A 15,861-nucleotide genomic window follows, 5' to 3' on the forward strand; every position below is an offset into this window, starting at 1 on the left:
CAAGGTCAGGGTGGATAACTCCTAAGTGTGATGTCAGGTTTCTTCTCAACATTTTAGTTATTGCTAACTTACTACAAAATGTTTCTCCCCTGGGGCCAGCCCGGTGGCGTAGTGGTTAAGTTCACACGCTCCACTGCGGTGGCCCAGGATTCGCAGGTTCGGATCCCAGGCACAGACCTACGCACCACTCATCAAGACATGCTGTGACGGCGTCCCGTATAAAGTAAAGGAAGATGGGCACGGATGTTAGCCCAGGGCCAATCTTCCTGAGCAAAAAGAGGAAGATTGGCAACAAATGTTAGCTCAGGGCCAAGCTTCCTCACCAAAAAAAAAAAACAAGTTTCTCCTCTAATTAGGTGCTAATTGAGATGCTGTGAGTAAGGAAATACCAGGACTGGAGAAACACGGGAGAGAAGCATCAGATGTACCTCTGAATGATTGAGATTTGACTAGAGTCACAGCTTGTAACTGTTAATTAAAATTTATCGTTGAACAGAAATCTTTAACCCCAGGAAAACAGACAGCTTATTGTTTAAGAATAATTTAAAGACAATAAATTCAACTTTCGGAATTGATTACTTGGATTTAACATATTATATTTATATCTTTTGTGAGAGCCAAAGGCCAAATCTTGAATAATATTTGGCAAAAATTTTCCCACTAAAATCTATTTCAGTTGTTTCTCTGGGTTTGGATATTTTATGTAAAAAGACTTTAAATATTTTAAGAACTATTTAAAAACTGAGAAAAATGCCCATGTATGCTATATTTTCTAGAGAAATATTTTCTCAAACAGAATTAGAGTTTAGACTTCAGAGCTAAGTGCTTGTCTTCACCAAATCGCTTCATGTAGCAAAAGGGCCTGACGTTGCTGCTGCCCAGCCGTTAGACTGTATAGAAAACAGTGTCACACTGCCATCTAGTGGCCGTGTGTCAGAACACAAAGGAATACAAAAACCGCTGAAATCAAACAAATGTTCACCAGGTGTCCTCTGCTGGCTCCCACCTGTGTTTTCTGTAATGACTGAGAACTAAGTAGAAACACTCTGTGAACTAAATGTAATTATAAAGATAAATTCTCACTAAGAATATAGGATTGTTGCCAGTGGTCCTTGTCTTCTTGGTTATCTTTTTATAAAGTCCAAAGTTTTTAAAAATATAGTTTTATTGTTTGTTAATTGCATGAAAAGAAAATTGAGTATATTTTATTTAGAAGTAAATATTAAAGACTAATATTTACAAGTGCTTGACTAACTGATAAAATTTTAGGTTTTCTTAAAAAAGTAATGATTTTAAAACATTCTAGCTTTCTTTTGGTCCTCATTTACGACTGTACAGAGGAAGCCTGCTCGGTCAGCCTTGGCCTTGCCTTTTCAGGTACCTGTCCGACCTCCATGCATCGGGTGACCCTGCTTGGCAGTGCATCGGGGCGCAGCACAGGTGGATCCTCCAGCTCATGCACAGCTGCAAAGAGGGCTACGTCCAAGACCTGAAAGGCAAGCCTCTTCTCTTCCAGTGCACTATGCCATTCCTTACTGTCACTATAGCACATTCTGGAAATGCTTAATGACTAAAGAGGAGGGTTAGTTAATTTTCTTGATATCTGTACCTGTCTTTTTTTTTTTTTTTGCCCCTGGTTAGGATTATACCTGAGTGAGTAACAGAACAGGGAATGGAGAAAACTCTTTTAATGTGCCTATTTTTATGACTGACTGGCAGTATTGACAAAGGTTTGGTTTAGGAAACAAACTTTTGTGGGAAGCAACATAGTGTTGTGGAAATGATATTAGTCCTTGATAAATGGCAGTAGTCCACTCATTATTTCATTAAATATATGTTGAGCCTTGCTATGTACCAAGCACTGGGCCAAGTAGAGATAGACAGTGGTGAGTAAAACAGTCCTTGCTTCATGGAGTTAAACATGTAACTAACCAAATACAAAGCTGTGACGAGTGATAGAAAGGAAAACAACGGAGTTCTGAGGGGAATGCTTTAGATGGCTGGTTTGGGAAGGCATCCCAGAGAAAGCTCCATGTTAGCTGAGAATTAGAAGGATGAGAAGTAGCCTGTGGGGCTGAGTCCACCCTGAGAAAGGGAGCAGCCTTTGCAAAGGCCCTGCAGTGAGTTTGAAGGAAGAAGTCGCAGCTACATTCACATGCAGGTTTATCCACTTTTGTTTGCATAATTCTATCATCCCACAAATACTAAAGGCCTGCTATGTGCTGGCCACTGTTGGGCGCTAAGGATACAGTGGTCAGTATCGCAAACGGGGGCCCAGCTCACACAAGGCTTACAAAACAGCGGGGGAGATGAACAGGGAGAGTGACTAGTAGAAGACAGTATGCTCTTCTCTAAGTCTGGGAAGTTCCAAGTGCCGTGATAGCACTTAGGAACAGTGTCCGATGCAGTTTTGAGGTCACAGAAGTGACATTCCAAGATCTGAAGGAAATGACACATGTTTTGAGATCTGAAAGAAATCTATATTGGTTGAAATAGAGGAGGGGAAAGGGAAAGACAATTCCAAGAAGAGAAAGTAAAACGTGCACTGGGCTTCAAGCAAGAGAAGGTCGCTAAATTCTGTGTGACTGGAGCTGAGAGCATGATCAGAATGGCCACAATTAGGAGGCGCTGAGTCCTGGATGGACTTGGTGGCCACTTCAAGGGATTTGGGCTTTAGAAGGCACTGGGGGAGCTAGTAAGCATTTGAAGCTGGGGAAAGACCCAGTGAGACGTATTTTTAATAGATGACTCTGGCTTCCGTGTGGTGAATGGATGAGAGGGAGCAGACCAGAAGAGTGAAGCTGGATGAGAGACTGCTCTGGTGGTCCAGGCGCCTCGCGTGGATGGAGGTGGTGGAGATGGAGAAAGACAGGGATTTGAAAGCTGTTCAGAAACTAGAATTGATAGGACCTGGTAACGGAAGAATGAGGGAGAGAAGGGGTGAGGAGTGATTCCCAGATGTTTGACCTCAGCAGCTGGTTAGGATGATGGCACATTGAGTTAGGGAACATAGGGGAGAAAAATGACTTTTTTCTTTTTTGTTTGGACAGGGTGATTTGGAGTTGTCTGACACGCAAGTGGAAATATCCAGTAGGCAGTTGGATTTAAAGAGCAAGAGATTTGGATGTGGTCTGGGTATAGATGATCCCTGGGAGTTGATGCACTCACCCAAGAAGATGAAAAAAGGAGACAACTTAGGACAGTATCCTGAAGAGTTCTAGTTACAGGGCTGGTAGAAGAGAAGCCTGCAATGGAGAGGAAGAAGGGGGTGCTCATGAGGCCAGGAGGGGAACGGGGTATGATGTCCCGAAACCAAAGAGGAGAGGAGTGGTCAGCAAGGGCTTTAAGAGGAAGAGTAAGATGAAGGGGTGTCCTTTAGAGTTAGCACTGAGGCTGTTGTGGTGACCTCGGCACATGCAGTCTCAGTGGCCTGAGATGCCAAATGGATTATGTAAAATAAAGCATAGTGATACTTACAGGGTTTCCAGGAGGAGGAAGTGAAGTAACATGGGAACAGTCCTGACACAGAAGGAGGTACAATGGAGAGGTCACATTTATTTATTTATGGCATAGTTTTGTCATGAATTAGTTGGCTTGGATTTGAGTACTTTCCAGCTGTGAATTTGTTCTTTTCTCGATATTTAGGAAAACCCAAATATCTCTTTGTTGATGCCACATCAAAATTCCTATTAATGTCATTAATTATTTTATAGTTTTAGCAAGTGAAAATGACATACATAGTCTGTAGTCTTTGGGGGTATTTAGAGGGCCTTACATTTTGTTTATTGAGTCTACTTTATTAGGCAGGACTCTCAACCTCGACTCCCCATCAGAATCCCCTGTATGTGTTCAAAGACTGTCATTTCCTGGCCTCCACCCCATTCCTACTGAGTGTATTAGAATGTCTAGCAGTGGAGTCCAGGCATCAGTATTTTTTAAAGCTCCCAGGTGTACCTAAAGATTCAGGTACAGCCAGGGTTGATAATAAATGCACTAGAGGCTGTCTTCGGGACTAGAAGTACAGTGGTGAGCAAGACCAACATGGGCTCTGACGTCTGAGAGCTTGCAGTCTAGTAGGAGAGAGATATTTTTAAAAATCACAGAAGTATTTATTTATCACATAAGTATAATTAAGAAAAGTGTTATGAAGTGGGGAGTATAAAATTCTACCCCAGTCTAGTTGGGGAAGTTTCCTAGAGGGTGTGATACTTCCATTGATCCTAAATGACAAGTATTAATTATCCAGATAAAGAGGCAAGGAGAAGAAGTAGTCCAGATCTCTAGCAGATGCTCAGTAGATGCTACTCCATCCCCACGCCACTAAAGAGTCTAATAAATACAGTGATGATATTCTCCAGATACAAACAAGACACATGGTCTGACAAAGGAGTTTCCTACTTATGCTTATAAGAAACAATCTGACTATATATAGTTTGGTTATGAAAATATTTGAATTTTTGGGATGTGTGTATAATTTATGAAGACAACATATAGAATATTTGAAATTGGAAAAGTTCCAGGAAATTTCATATATCTTATTGTCACATCAATACCTGATAACCAATATTCCATTGCCAAAGGTCTGAATCTCTCGTGAAGATAAATGGAGACACCTTTACCTGATGGAGTCCTTCCCTGTCATCTTGATGTGATGTGTTGCAATAGGTGTTCACCCAGAACGGCTTAAAATCAGCATTTCTGGAAAAAAAAATGACAATAGGTTATGTGTGACTGGAGCCCCACCTTTTTTATTCACTCTTACCAAGCTTGTTGCAGAACTTGCTCATCACTTGTGAAATAATTAAAAGAATGTACGTTAAATGGATCCATTTGTTAGTAATGCGCTAACATTACTATGTTATGTTAGTAATCAGCTAACATAACAAAAACACCAACTTTTACGTTGGTCTTTTTGATTAGGAAGTAAAAACATAACAATTTATAGCTCCTTGAACTTACTATACATATTTCATGACAATACAATGTAAATTTCCTAAAATCATTAGATATTTATAGGTTATATTTTAATTTAGGTTATATTTTAATTCACATTCAGAAGAACATGCTTAACTGTGCCCTCTTTCATAGTCAGTAAATATTACTAATACAAGCAACATAGATAATCCTAACATTGGAGAGCCTTCTATTTGGAAGATTGGTGTTCTTTTGAGCTCACATCAGAAGGAATTTTTATTATTTTTTTTTGGAGAATTCCAAACATACTTAAAAGTAGAAAGGATAATGTAATAATCTCTCACGTACGCACCATTAAAGTTATCAACCCAAAGCCAATCTTATTTTATCTATACCCTCACCTGTTTCTTCCCTCTCCTTCACCCTGAATTATTTTGAAGCATATCACGTCATTTCATCCATAATTATTTCAGTATGTAATTTTCAGTGATAAATATGCTTTTTAAAAACTGCAACCAAAAGACCATTATTATTTCCTAAAATATTATAAATAATTTCTTAATATCATCAAATATTCAGTTAATTTTCAAGTTCAGAAGCAATTTAATATCTCTAGTATCTTTCTAAGTACGTTGATATCATTGCTTTTTAATTGATAGTCAGTGCAAAGACAAATGGTATGAAATGTGGCATAGATGTAGACAGAACATGTGTTTCCTAGAAAGGAAGAATTAGCCATTAGTAAAATATGGTCCACTTTGGCCAGTTTGCATTTAGATACTTTTCTGGTTGTCATCATGCGTGTATGTGTCATTGGACACATGTTCTTTATTGTACACTTATGTACATTTATACGGGGATTATAATTATATATAGTATAGGTGTATATATGTGTGGGTGTGTTTATAGAAAATATTTGCCTTAATAAGTTTGGTGAGAATAAGCACAATTTTTCTTTTATGTAATCTACGACTGGTTGTTCATGATGCACCCTCAATTGATATTTATGAGTGTCTTAATTATATATAATATAAATGTAAGGTGAATGTAAGGTAATATGGGGAAGGTCTCGTAAATACCATTTGGACTTTCTATTGGTCATCCTCTAATAATTATGACATTTTAGATCTGGAAGAAACCTGGGAAATGGTCTCGTTCAATAGATGACTTTAGATTTATTTTGCGTGTGACAAAGGTGTCTCAGAGAAGCCAGGTGACAACCCAGCTTCTGCATGTCCTGAGTAGGGGCAGAGCTAGTGAGTGGTGCAGATTTCTCCCCATCCCACCGGACTGCACTACCTCTGGACCAGTGAGGCAGGACAGCAAGTTCCACAACGCCTCTCTGTCTTCTATTATTGGAGCAAATATTTCATCAAACAGGGTTTCTGAACTTGATGAATATGATGGTGGCAATGCATATATTTTCTCTAGCACTTCATTATAAAGCCTCGTTGCTTGTATTTAGGTAGTCTCAGGAACCTGTTTTCAGAATGAAAGCTTGTTGCATTCTAAATCTAAAGAATGAGTTGTAAATTCTTCTCTTATAATATCTGTACTTGGACTTGAACACTGGAGAAGAGACGTGCTTGTAATTGTTTAAGTAGACCCCCAGGCAGAACAATGGTTAAGAACTGAGCTGGTCTTGTGAAATAAAGTACAATTTTAAATAGATAGACTATAAATATTTCAGACAGGAAAAGGTTTCTTGGTGTCTTTTTAAGTAAAGCTGGTCTTTAGGCATAAATTTAAGAAACCTATTTAACGTATAAAATTTTTTTTAAAGTCTTAAAGTCTTTACATGGTAGTTCAGGGAAAAAATGTTAATTGTATTTAGTCTTGTGGTCTTCAGAGAAAATGGTGATAGATTTTCAGAGATAGTAGTCTTACATTAAAAAGCTACCTTTTTCAAGAAAGATTCTTTTGTGTATGAAGCGCACTTGTCAGCAGAGTTGGTAATAAGGTTAATATTCTTATGAATGCTGCATTAGATCTTTCTCTGGATTGCACTTTGTAGTAATAGCAGAGACTGAACCTCATAGACTGTGCCTTCCAGATTATAAACGCTAGGACACAGATGGGAGGCTACCATTATACCTCAGACATTGCTTGGCTGTTTGTCTCCCAAATACTCCTCACTTCTCTTCCAGGACCTACCCCTGTAGCCCAAATGTGATCTTTTGGTTTTTCTAAGGGGAGACAAAGGGTACAAAAACAAGAATAAAGATTAACGTTTTAAAAACTTATTTTGAAAGCTTAAATACTAATGGAAGAGTTTGGTTGTTTTTTTCCAGCCTGAACTGGTACACTATTTTGCTTCTGTTCCCCTATATTCAAAGCAGCCCTGTGTCCTGAATTGTTGCACATGGAAAACTTTTACCACCTTATAAGAAGTGTCATTCGTCTCTTAAAATTCCTGTGAAATAGGTCCAAAATTAGACTGAGTCTTCAGGTTTCCTGTCAGGAAAAGCCTTTGGTTAACCCCCTACTGACATTCTCAAACGGGATTTTTAAAGGTAGCCTTCAAAGGTGTTTTTTTCTTTGTTCTGAAAATGAGTTTAACTCTTAAAATATATGCTAGTTATATCTAATAACTCGAGGGAAAAGGCGTCAGCCTGCTCCTGGAGTAATTATTCCCCTCTTTCAGATATGTGCTTAATTAGGACTGCCCAGGAGGACAGGTTAGAATAGGGCACAACAGGGGCCAGTGGGAGTGGGAGCAGTAGAGTCCTGACAGTAGTCACACAGCAGGAGGAGATACGTCTACGTGAGGCACAGGTTCCCTGAAAACAGCTGCTATATCACACGTGGAAGGTTTTTTCTGAATCATCAGTTGTGGGTCTATTATAGAAGAAAATGTTAAGAATAGAGGCTGTGCTAACATTGAGCTGATTATTAGATTAACTGCTTGCTGAAATAAAAATGTTTATGTTTGTCCAATGGCCTTAAGATATAAAAAGGCTATATTTTCAACTCAAGCTCATAAAATACGTGCATAAATTATATTTTACCAATTTATGAACAATTTTGTGAATTTACACAATATAAACTATATTTTTCTTGAGATTTAAAAAGTACAGCTATGACCTTTTTGTACAAAAGTTAATTAGTTTTTTTAATTAGTGGGGTTAATAAATATAATTCTGGTATTTCCATAATGTAGGGTTAGTTAGACTTTCTTATGTGCTGGATTAAATTGCAACCTCCATTAACTGGCAGCAGATTCATTGAATTTTCTATGGAACTATAAAAATATTTCCATGGTTAAAAAGACAGTAAAAATGTGTTGTTAAACATATATTAAATATTTTAATAAAATTACAATTTTTATTTTAAAGTTGTTATAATGAGGTTGTACATTAGGAAGGTTCTTTTATGAAGTTTATTTTCTGGAGATTTAAAAAATAGTTTCTCTCCTGACTGTTTATCATAACAGTATGAACCCAGAACAGTAAGTTGATTTAAAAGGAAGAGAAGGAGCGGCACAGCTGCAGCAAGTGCAGATGCGCAGTACTGCCTCCATTCTCCTCCTCCTCCCTGGGACGGAGGTCCTTCTGACGTCCATCACCCAACCCAGCTTGATCCACACACCTGTGCTATTGTATGTTGTGACTACAGAGTATTTTTTAATTGGCCTTAGAAGGTGAAGTGCTTTTAAATGCTTCTAGTGGGATTTATTCACTTGCTTTGAGATTTAGAAGCTATAAGGGGTATATAGAATTAAGTCGATTTAGGAGAGAAAAGTAGAAGAAATTACCAGTTTATGATTGCAATTAAAAAAATGTTCTCTCAGGGCTGGCCCCATGGCTTAGCAGTTAAGTGCATGAGCTCTGCTGCTGGCAGCCCGGGTTCGGATCCTGGGCGTGCACTGACACACCGCTTCCCTGGCCATGTTGAGGCTGCGTCCCACATACAGCAACTAGAAGGATGTGCAACTATGACAGCAACTAGAAGGATGTGCAACTATGACATACAACTATCTACTGGGGCTTTGGGGGAAAATAAGGAGGAGGATTGGCAATAGATGTTAGCTCAAGGCTAGTCTTCCTTGGCAAAAAGAGGAGGGTTAGCATGGATGTTAGCTCAGGGCTGATCTTCCTACCAAAAAAAAAAAAAAATGTTCTCTCTGGCAAAGTGGTAGTCTGATTTTTCTTTCCCATTTGTCCTTTTTTCAGAAGGAGAAACAAGCCAGGTGATATTCAGTGTGCCGTGAATTAGATTCACAGTGCATCCATTAGAAATTGTCAGTGTTATTTGGAAGTAGTATAAGTTTATATAAGTAGTTCTAATTACCTGAATGTAGATCAGCAAGATTTTGTATAATAATTTTATATTTGATTTTTTAATCTAATTTGAAAAGACGACTTTAGCTTCCAAATGAAAATGAAGACTAGTAATTAATACTAGTAATGTAAACAGGTTTTTTGAAGTCAGTGACCTAGGAGTTGAGAATTCGATTTACTCTTCTGAGAGCATACATTCATCCTGTGGTAAACTAACGCTGTTGAATGTCATCGGGAAGAGTCGGATGAAGTTCTCTTTACTTGTTCTTTTATTTTGTACTAGATTCTATTCACCTTACCGTGAATGATCTATCTTTGTTAGATCAGACAGGCCAACAAGGCTTATGTTAAGAGGACCTTTGCAATCTGTTGCCCTAGTGGCCGGTTCTCTTCTGCTGTCTTGGCTTAACTGTACATCTGGAAGAAGACTGCTGGCAGCTGGGAGCCATTGCATGTCTACACCACGTCCACTGTCCTTAAGAGAAAAAACTTTTGACAATTAATGTCAAGCACACATTGAATGTTAGCTTTAACTGGTAATTTTAAAATATTCGTTATTACAAATATTTTAATTCTATATTATATCATTTTTTTAATAATTGTATTACTTATATATTCTGAGCATGTTTTCTCTACCTAAATCTATATATAACTGCAAAAAAAGTACAGTACTTTAGTAAAAGCATAAATAATTTTGTTTTGGTTATTCACCTATCCAGCTTATTACAAATATATGGTTCTTGCTTATATAGCCAACTTTAGCTAATAAATGCTTCTTCAAAGTCCACACCTGTAGTTTTGCTTTTAAAATGTATTTCCTCTTTTCAACTGTTGTTTTGAATGATGTTAAAATACACATCAGAATTGTTGCCTGGAACCTGCTAAGGACAATTCTGACACTCTAAAGAAGTGAGGTTAACAGGAGTATTTAAATATGTCTCCTTCATTTAATTTAGATTAAATGATCCCCTTTAAATTGAGGAAATGCCCCTATAGTAACTTTATATAGAAGCATAAGATCAAAAAGGACATTTTTGTCTGTTGACACAGGCCTAATTTGTGAGGAATTTGTAATTCTGTCTTGATATGCTTGCCCCTGGCCCCCAGCTTTGGCATTGAAATTCTTCTCTGTGGTGTGCTTGAAAGGAATCCCGTCTTGCCTGTGTCCGTGGAGGCTCCTGGCCCCATGTGTTTGGTCAACAAGCAACAGTGGGTGGTCGGGCTGCGGTGCAGGACAAGGGCCGGCTGTGCACAGGAAAATGTGTTCAAAGGTGTTTAAGGGCGATGAGGAAGTCGGCCTCCCTTCTGAGAGTCCAGGGGCCATAGATCAGTGTTCCCAACACTATTGTAGACTGTGAGAAAACTTCTGCAGCAGGCACGAGGATGAGAAAACATAGTAAACTTATTCACCTGGCTCCACATCTGCAGGCCCCTAAGAAAGGTCTCTTCTGCCCTTTATGTTGTATGGGGTCTGTTAAACAAATAGTGACTCCCATTTGCATTTAAAACAGGGAACACTTGCACGGCTTGAGTTGAAAGGATTTGACTGATCTGTGATAAGGCTTCTTGGAGGTCTTATGGAATACTAGGTATAATAAGCATTTTCTGTAAAGTCTTCTTAAAGTCATTATCAGTTTTCTGTAGGAATCGGAGTTTTAATGTAAATCCTAAGTTTTTGAGCTTTGCGGAAGATCTTTCCAGATCTATAGGTTAGCATAAAGCTGAAGCTTTTTATCTCACAGTTGGAAAAATATAGCAAATGTGAAACAGCAAATTGTGAAAGATGGATAGTTTATTTTCTCTTAGAGAAGTAATACTTTTTAAACTGTTGATTATTTGTACACTGCAGCTTTTATTCTTTTAGTTAAGTGACTAGGATTGTTTTATTAGTGTTTTGAAGAACATAACTTATGCAACTTGTGAAAATAAACTTTCCGTTTTTCCCATATTAAAACAAAATTTCTGTTTTGTTTATATAGTATTCCAAAAATGATTTTTCTAATTTTATGTTTGTTTATAATCTGTTAAATTTCTCCTGCATACTCAGAATTAGGAAAGGGGTTCCTGTTGAGAATGCTGGCAGTGTGTTATAGAAGCTTTGTTTAACTGGAGAAACAAAATATTGACTCTTGATTGTCAGTAATTAAGAAATTTACTCAAAAAATTTTTTTTAATGTTTGAAGGAGTTTTTCTTCCAAGATGCTTCTTCCAAGCATCTGTAGGTAAGATATGTATCTTTTCTTTGATATAATGGTAAAATTGTAACTCAGACACTAGTTTGTGGAATTTAGAAGATATAGCTATACCCTCAGAATATTTAGTTCCAGAATTTTGTTTGTATCATTCTTCCTACAACGCTACATAGGATTTTAGAATTGGAAATCCTATAGTGATGGTTTTTCATGCTATTGGGTGCGTTCCCATTTGCAATTTTGTCTCCAGAGTAATCTCTACCCTGTAGTTATTCCTCAGAGAACTTGGACAGAGTACAGCCAAATCTGATCTCATAAGCACTTATTCATTTGAGTGTGTTTATTGGTTACTCCACTTAGTGTCTTTAAAATAGCCGAGCTATAAGGTCCATAATAACAAATATTATGAAACACAGATGAAGTTTTCAGTGTTACTTTTTTTGTCGCCTTTAATATTTTCTTGCTGTAGTTTCCTTTTAAGGCTTAATTTTCACTTGTGCTCTCTGTGTGAGGCAGGCCTTCTGTACATTTAGATTGCTCCACTGATCAGTGTCCTAAGTTACAGGAATACTGAGCTGAATAAGCATGTTTTTCATTTTGTTCTCAGTGGTGATTTAAACTTTGTATCATAGAATCAGAATTTTACAGCTAAAAAAGACTTTAAAAATTGCATAGCTTTAAGCTCTGACTTTTTCAGGTAGACTCCTCAAACCAGCTGTAGAACCCATACCAGCTGTGTAGCATGAGAACCTTGGGTGGAATCAGTCCCTGCCCCAATTTCAAATAGAGGGAACAGTTTACTAGTATTAACACAAAGGAAGGCAGAAAGTGATAACCTTTTCATCAAGGCTGTAATCCTGTTTGATAAAAGGCTTTTAAAAATTTTCTATCTAGAAAAAATCATAGGACCAGTTCATTTCTAGAGAAAATTTACTGTCAAGAAAACTAATGACCTCTCATAACATATTAATGCAGTATTAAGTTTGAAAAAGACAAACACAATTTTATAAAACCTTTAGTCTCTGTCACCTGCAAAATGTCCTATTGCAAGCTAATGTTCTAGTGAAAACCTGAAATTGAAGGATACAATTGAACACCACCCTCAGCTGGCTATCAGGGGCAGGTACTTGAGGTTTTCAGGGAAAATTGACTAAGTAACATGGTTTCAGTTGCTCATGATCTGCGTGTAGATCAGAGCATGACATTATGAAACTTCCTAATTATTCTCATTTATAACCGTATGTATTATATAATGTATATATTTCTCTGAAACACATCAGGAGATATTGCTGTCATATTGTGAGGTAAAAGAATCAAGAGAAAATAAACTGATTTCTTGTAAGATATTTTAAAACCTTTTGCTGATTTTATGTGTTACAGAAATTGTTTTTTTCATCTTTTTTTGTTCTTTTATAGTAATGCTTACTTATTATCAGAACCACTTCATACTTGTAATAATTTTATGGAGTATAAGTGCCAAGTCATATAATTGAAGTTTAAAAGGAGTGTCAGAATCCTCCAGGTATTTTTTTCGACACTTGATAGTAAATGATTTCTGACAACTGAGATTTAAGATGTTTTTAGTTAATTTTCTCTTCAAAGGATAATCCTTCTAATTCTCTGTAAAATAACTCATCGTAAGACTTTTCTTTCACAGAAAAAAGGAGCAGAATGTCAGGAGGAGAAATGCATTTCTGAGTTGATGCCCGCTGTTCAGTTTGTGGGGCTGTGTCTTTGTGTGCAGTGCGGAGGCGCCATCTTCTGGTCCCTCAGCAGAAATGCATCTTATAGATGTGTTCCAGATGCTGCTTAGTCCTGAGAGTGTATGTGCTCTTTTAGCTCCCTGCTGCTGCGGTATACTTGCTGGTAATTCGACACTACCAATTAAGAAATTAGTTCATGTTAAACTTTCTTTTCCTGATATCACAGAAAATGGTGATATGGTTTCTAGGAGAAGAAAAGCATATTCTCAATACAATTTCTGTTACTAAAAGGAAAGGAAAATCAATCTTCTGACAGTTTCAAAATTCAAGATTTACTTAAATTAAACCACATAAATGACTTAATCTTAAACCATTTAAATTAAAGTTGTAAACACAATGTATGGGGAAAAACTTTTTCTGAGGATCTACTTAAACAATGATAATTGTGTTTTTATAGGAATGATATATATTTTTAGGAAATGAGGAAGTGTTTTCCTTCTTAACCAAAAATTTATAGTCCTGAAACCTTCAAGAGTAACCTGTAACATTTTAAATTAAAGCATTCTCTTCTTGCACCTTTTTATATAAATTATAAATTGTTATTATAAATATTTAATGTTATGTTAAGTTTGGGCCCCTTTATATTTCCTATTAAAGTATGTCAGAAATTGGTATTTTGAATTTCCTGAATTCTATAATTCATAGCAGTGGCCACTATCTAAACTTTTCAGAGGAAAATGTCATAAATCATTAAAGCTTCCACAACTTCCTCTTTAATATGAAAAAAATCAGTTATAAAAAATATTATTTGTTCACTATATTTTCTTACTCTGTATCATATATCATTTACTTTGTCATTTTGAAATATTGAATTATACTTCTTATCTTAGACATAATGTTTTCCAAAGTAGAAATGTGTGTAAATAAGGCATTTAGCACAGTAGTTCAGACACAGTAACTGTTCAGTAAAATTCTTTTCCACTAAGAAATCTGTTCAAATGATTTAATTTCTGTTTCTATAAAACTTACCTGGTAGAATTTGTGAGGATACAAGGAGACAGCTCATATTGTGTCATGTTGAGTGGCTCCTGATAGGAGGAGCCCATGAAAGCAGGCTCTCCATAGCACTTTTTACTATATTGATTGCTTTATTTTCTGCCTCCACCACCAGAGTGTAACCCCCTTGAGAGCAAGGTCTTACCTATTCATCACCTTATCCCCAGGGCCTGCAGTTTCTGGTACATAAGAGATGTTGAATAAATACATGTTCAATGTTATTGAATACCTCACATTATCAGTGGCATAAAATTATTATTTTATAAATGTGTTTTATCTTTTGCACCTGAAAACAAATCTATAAGCTTTTAATATTCTACTAAGTTATAAAATAAGGAATAAAGTTCTTATTAAATAATTTAATGTCAGTCACTCAATATATTGAGGGAGTTATTTGCAGAAGGTCCAGTGACTGTGGAGAGAGATGTAATATTTAATCCTGATCCCTGAGAAGATGGTATTCTGATTTGGAGATGGGCAATACTTAACTGTAAATGAACAACAGAAGGTAGAATTCAAGTCAACTAAATTATGTACATTTTAACTGCTGTCAGGGGGGAAGAGAGATAACACTTTGAGCTGGAATAGTAAGAGGTGACTTCATGGAGTAGCTGTAATTTAAGTTGCATTTTTAAGGAGCGTTTAAGTGGATGGAGAAGGTGGTGAGTAAGGCCTTTCAGGTAGAAAGGATAGGAAGTAAGGCAGGAAAATGTAAGATGCATTTTCATAGGGAGAATATTTAAGTGTCCTATGCATGGTAAATACTCTGTAAATGTTTATTGAATTCAGTTTTGAAGATCTTTGAATGCTCAGCTAAAGGGCTCAGAGTAGTGGTTACAGGCGCCTGTAAAAGGCAAATTTTAGCATTTAAAGCCAACGACTTATTATTAACTCGTTTAGCGGCATAGGATTCCATTCCTAATAGATCTTGAGATCCATTTTAGAAAAAATGTTTCCTGGTTCTTAGGGTAATTAGGTTGAAATTCTGAGAGTTTTCTGGAAGACTTCTGAGAAAAGAATTAAAGCAATATTTTAATAATATTAACTCAGGACGATAAAGAGAGAATTTCTTGAAATGTTAGGCTTCTGGAATATTAACAGTGTGAGGTGAAAAGGATCCAAACTGGGTGGCTGGCATATGGAATAGAAATAGGGAATCAAATCCCATATCCCAAAGAAAGAAGTTGTGGGATTTTGGGGGATTTAAATTTTAAGGGAGAAGTCAAAGATTTATGCTACAAGTCTGCGCCACTGAAGGAGAGTCAGGACTCCATGACTTTGTTTCCAAGGGCCAAGTTGTTTTTCAAAAAATGATCTCATCCTGATTTTTATGTTTATAGAAACCCCCCACCCCCACCGTCACCGCCACTCTCCCGGTTTTGCCTAACATTCATTCTAAAATGATACATAAGTTTCTCTCCACGGTTTGTTACATCTGTATGTAACAAAGTAATGGATTGAATCCTCCAAATCTGTCATGGTGGGAATGAATGACTTTTCTTTTTGCTTGATGGGATGAGTTTCCTTTTTTTTTTCTTTTAAATTTTTAAAAATTTATCTTGTTGAGGTCACATTGGTTTCTAACATTATATAAATTTCAGGTGTACATCATTATATTTCAACTTCTGTATAGACTGCATTTTCTTCACCACCAAAAGTCTAGTTTCCATCTGTCACCATACATATGTGCCCTTTTAACCCTTTTGCCCTCCCGCC

The 15,861-nt window shown here is 36.8% G+C and overlaps 1 protein-coding gene across 8 annotated transcripts in view; it reads left to right on the forward strand.

Moving 5' to 3' along the window:
- Positions 1-15,861, forward strand: part of EXOC2 (exocyst complex component 2) — a 200,110-nt gene that overhangs the window by 88,975 nt on the left and 95,274 nt on the right. For all 8 annotated transcript variants that reach the window (XM_058555396.1, XM_058555397.1, XM_058555401.1 and 5 more), the window contains one exon: positions 1,378-1,496. In XM_058555396.1, coding sequence (XP_058411379.1) covers positions 1,378-1,496 — 119 coding nt within the window. The remainder of the gene's footprint in view (positions 1-1,377; positions 1,497-15,861) is intronic.

Source organism: Diceros bicornis, chromosome 14 (assembly GCF_020826845.1).
Source record: "Diceros bicornis minor isolate mBicDic1 chromosome 14, mDicBic1.mat.cur, whole genome shotgun sequence".
NCBI classification, from domain to species: domain Eukaryota; kingdom Metazoa; phylum Chordata; class Mammalia; order Perissodactyla; family Rhinocerotidae; genus Diceros; species Diceros bicornis.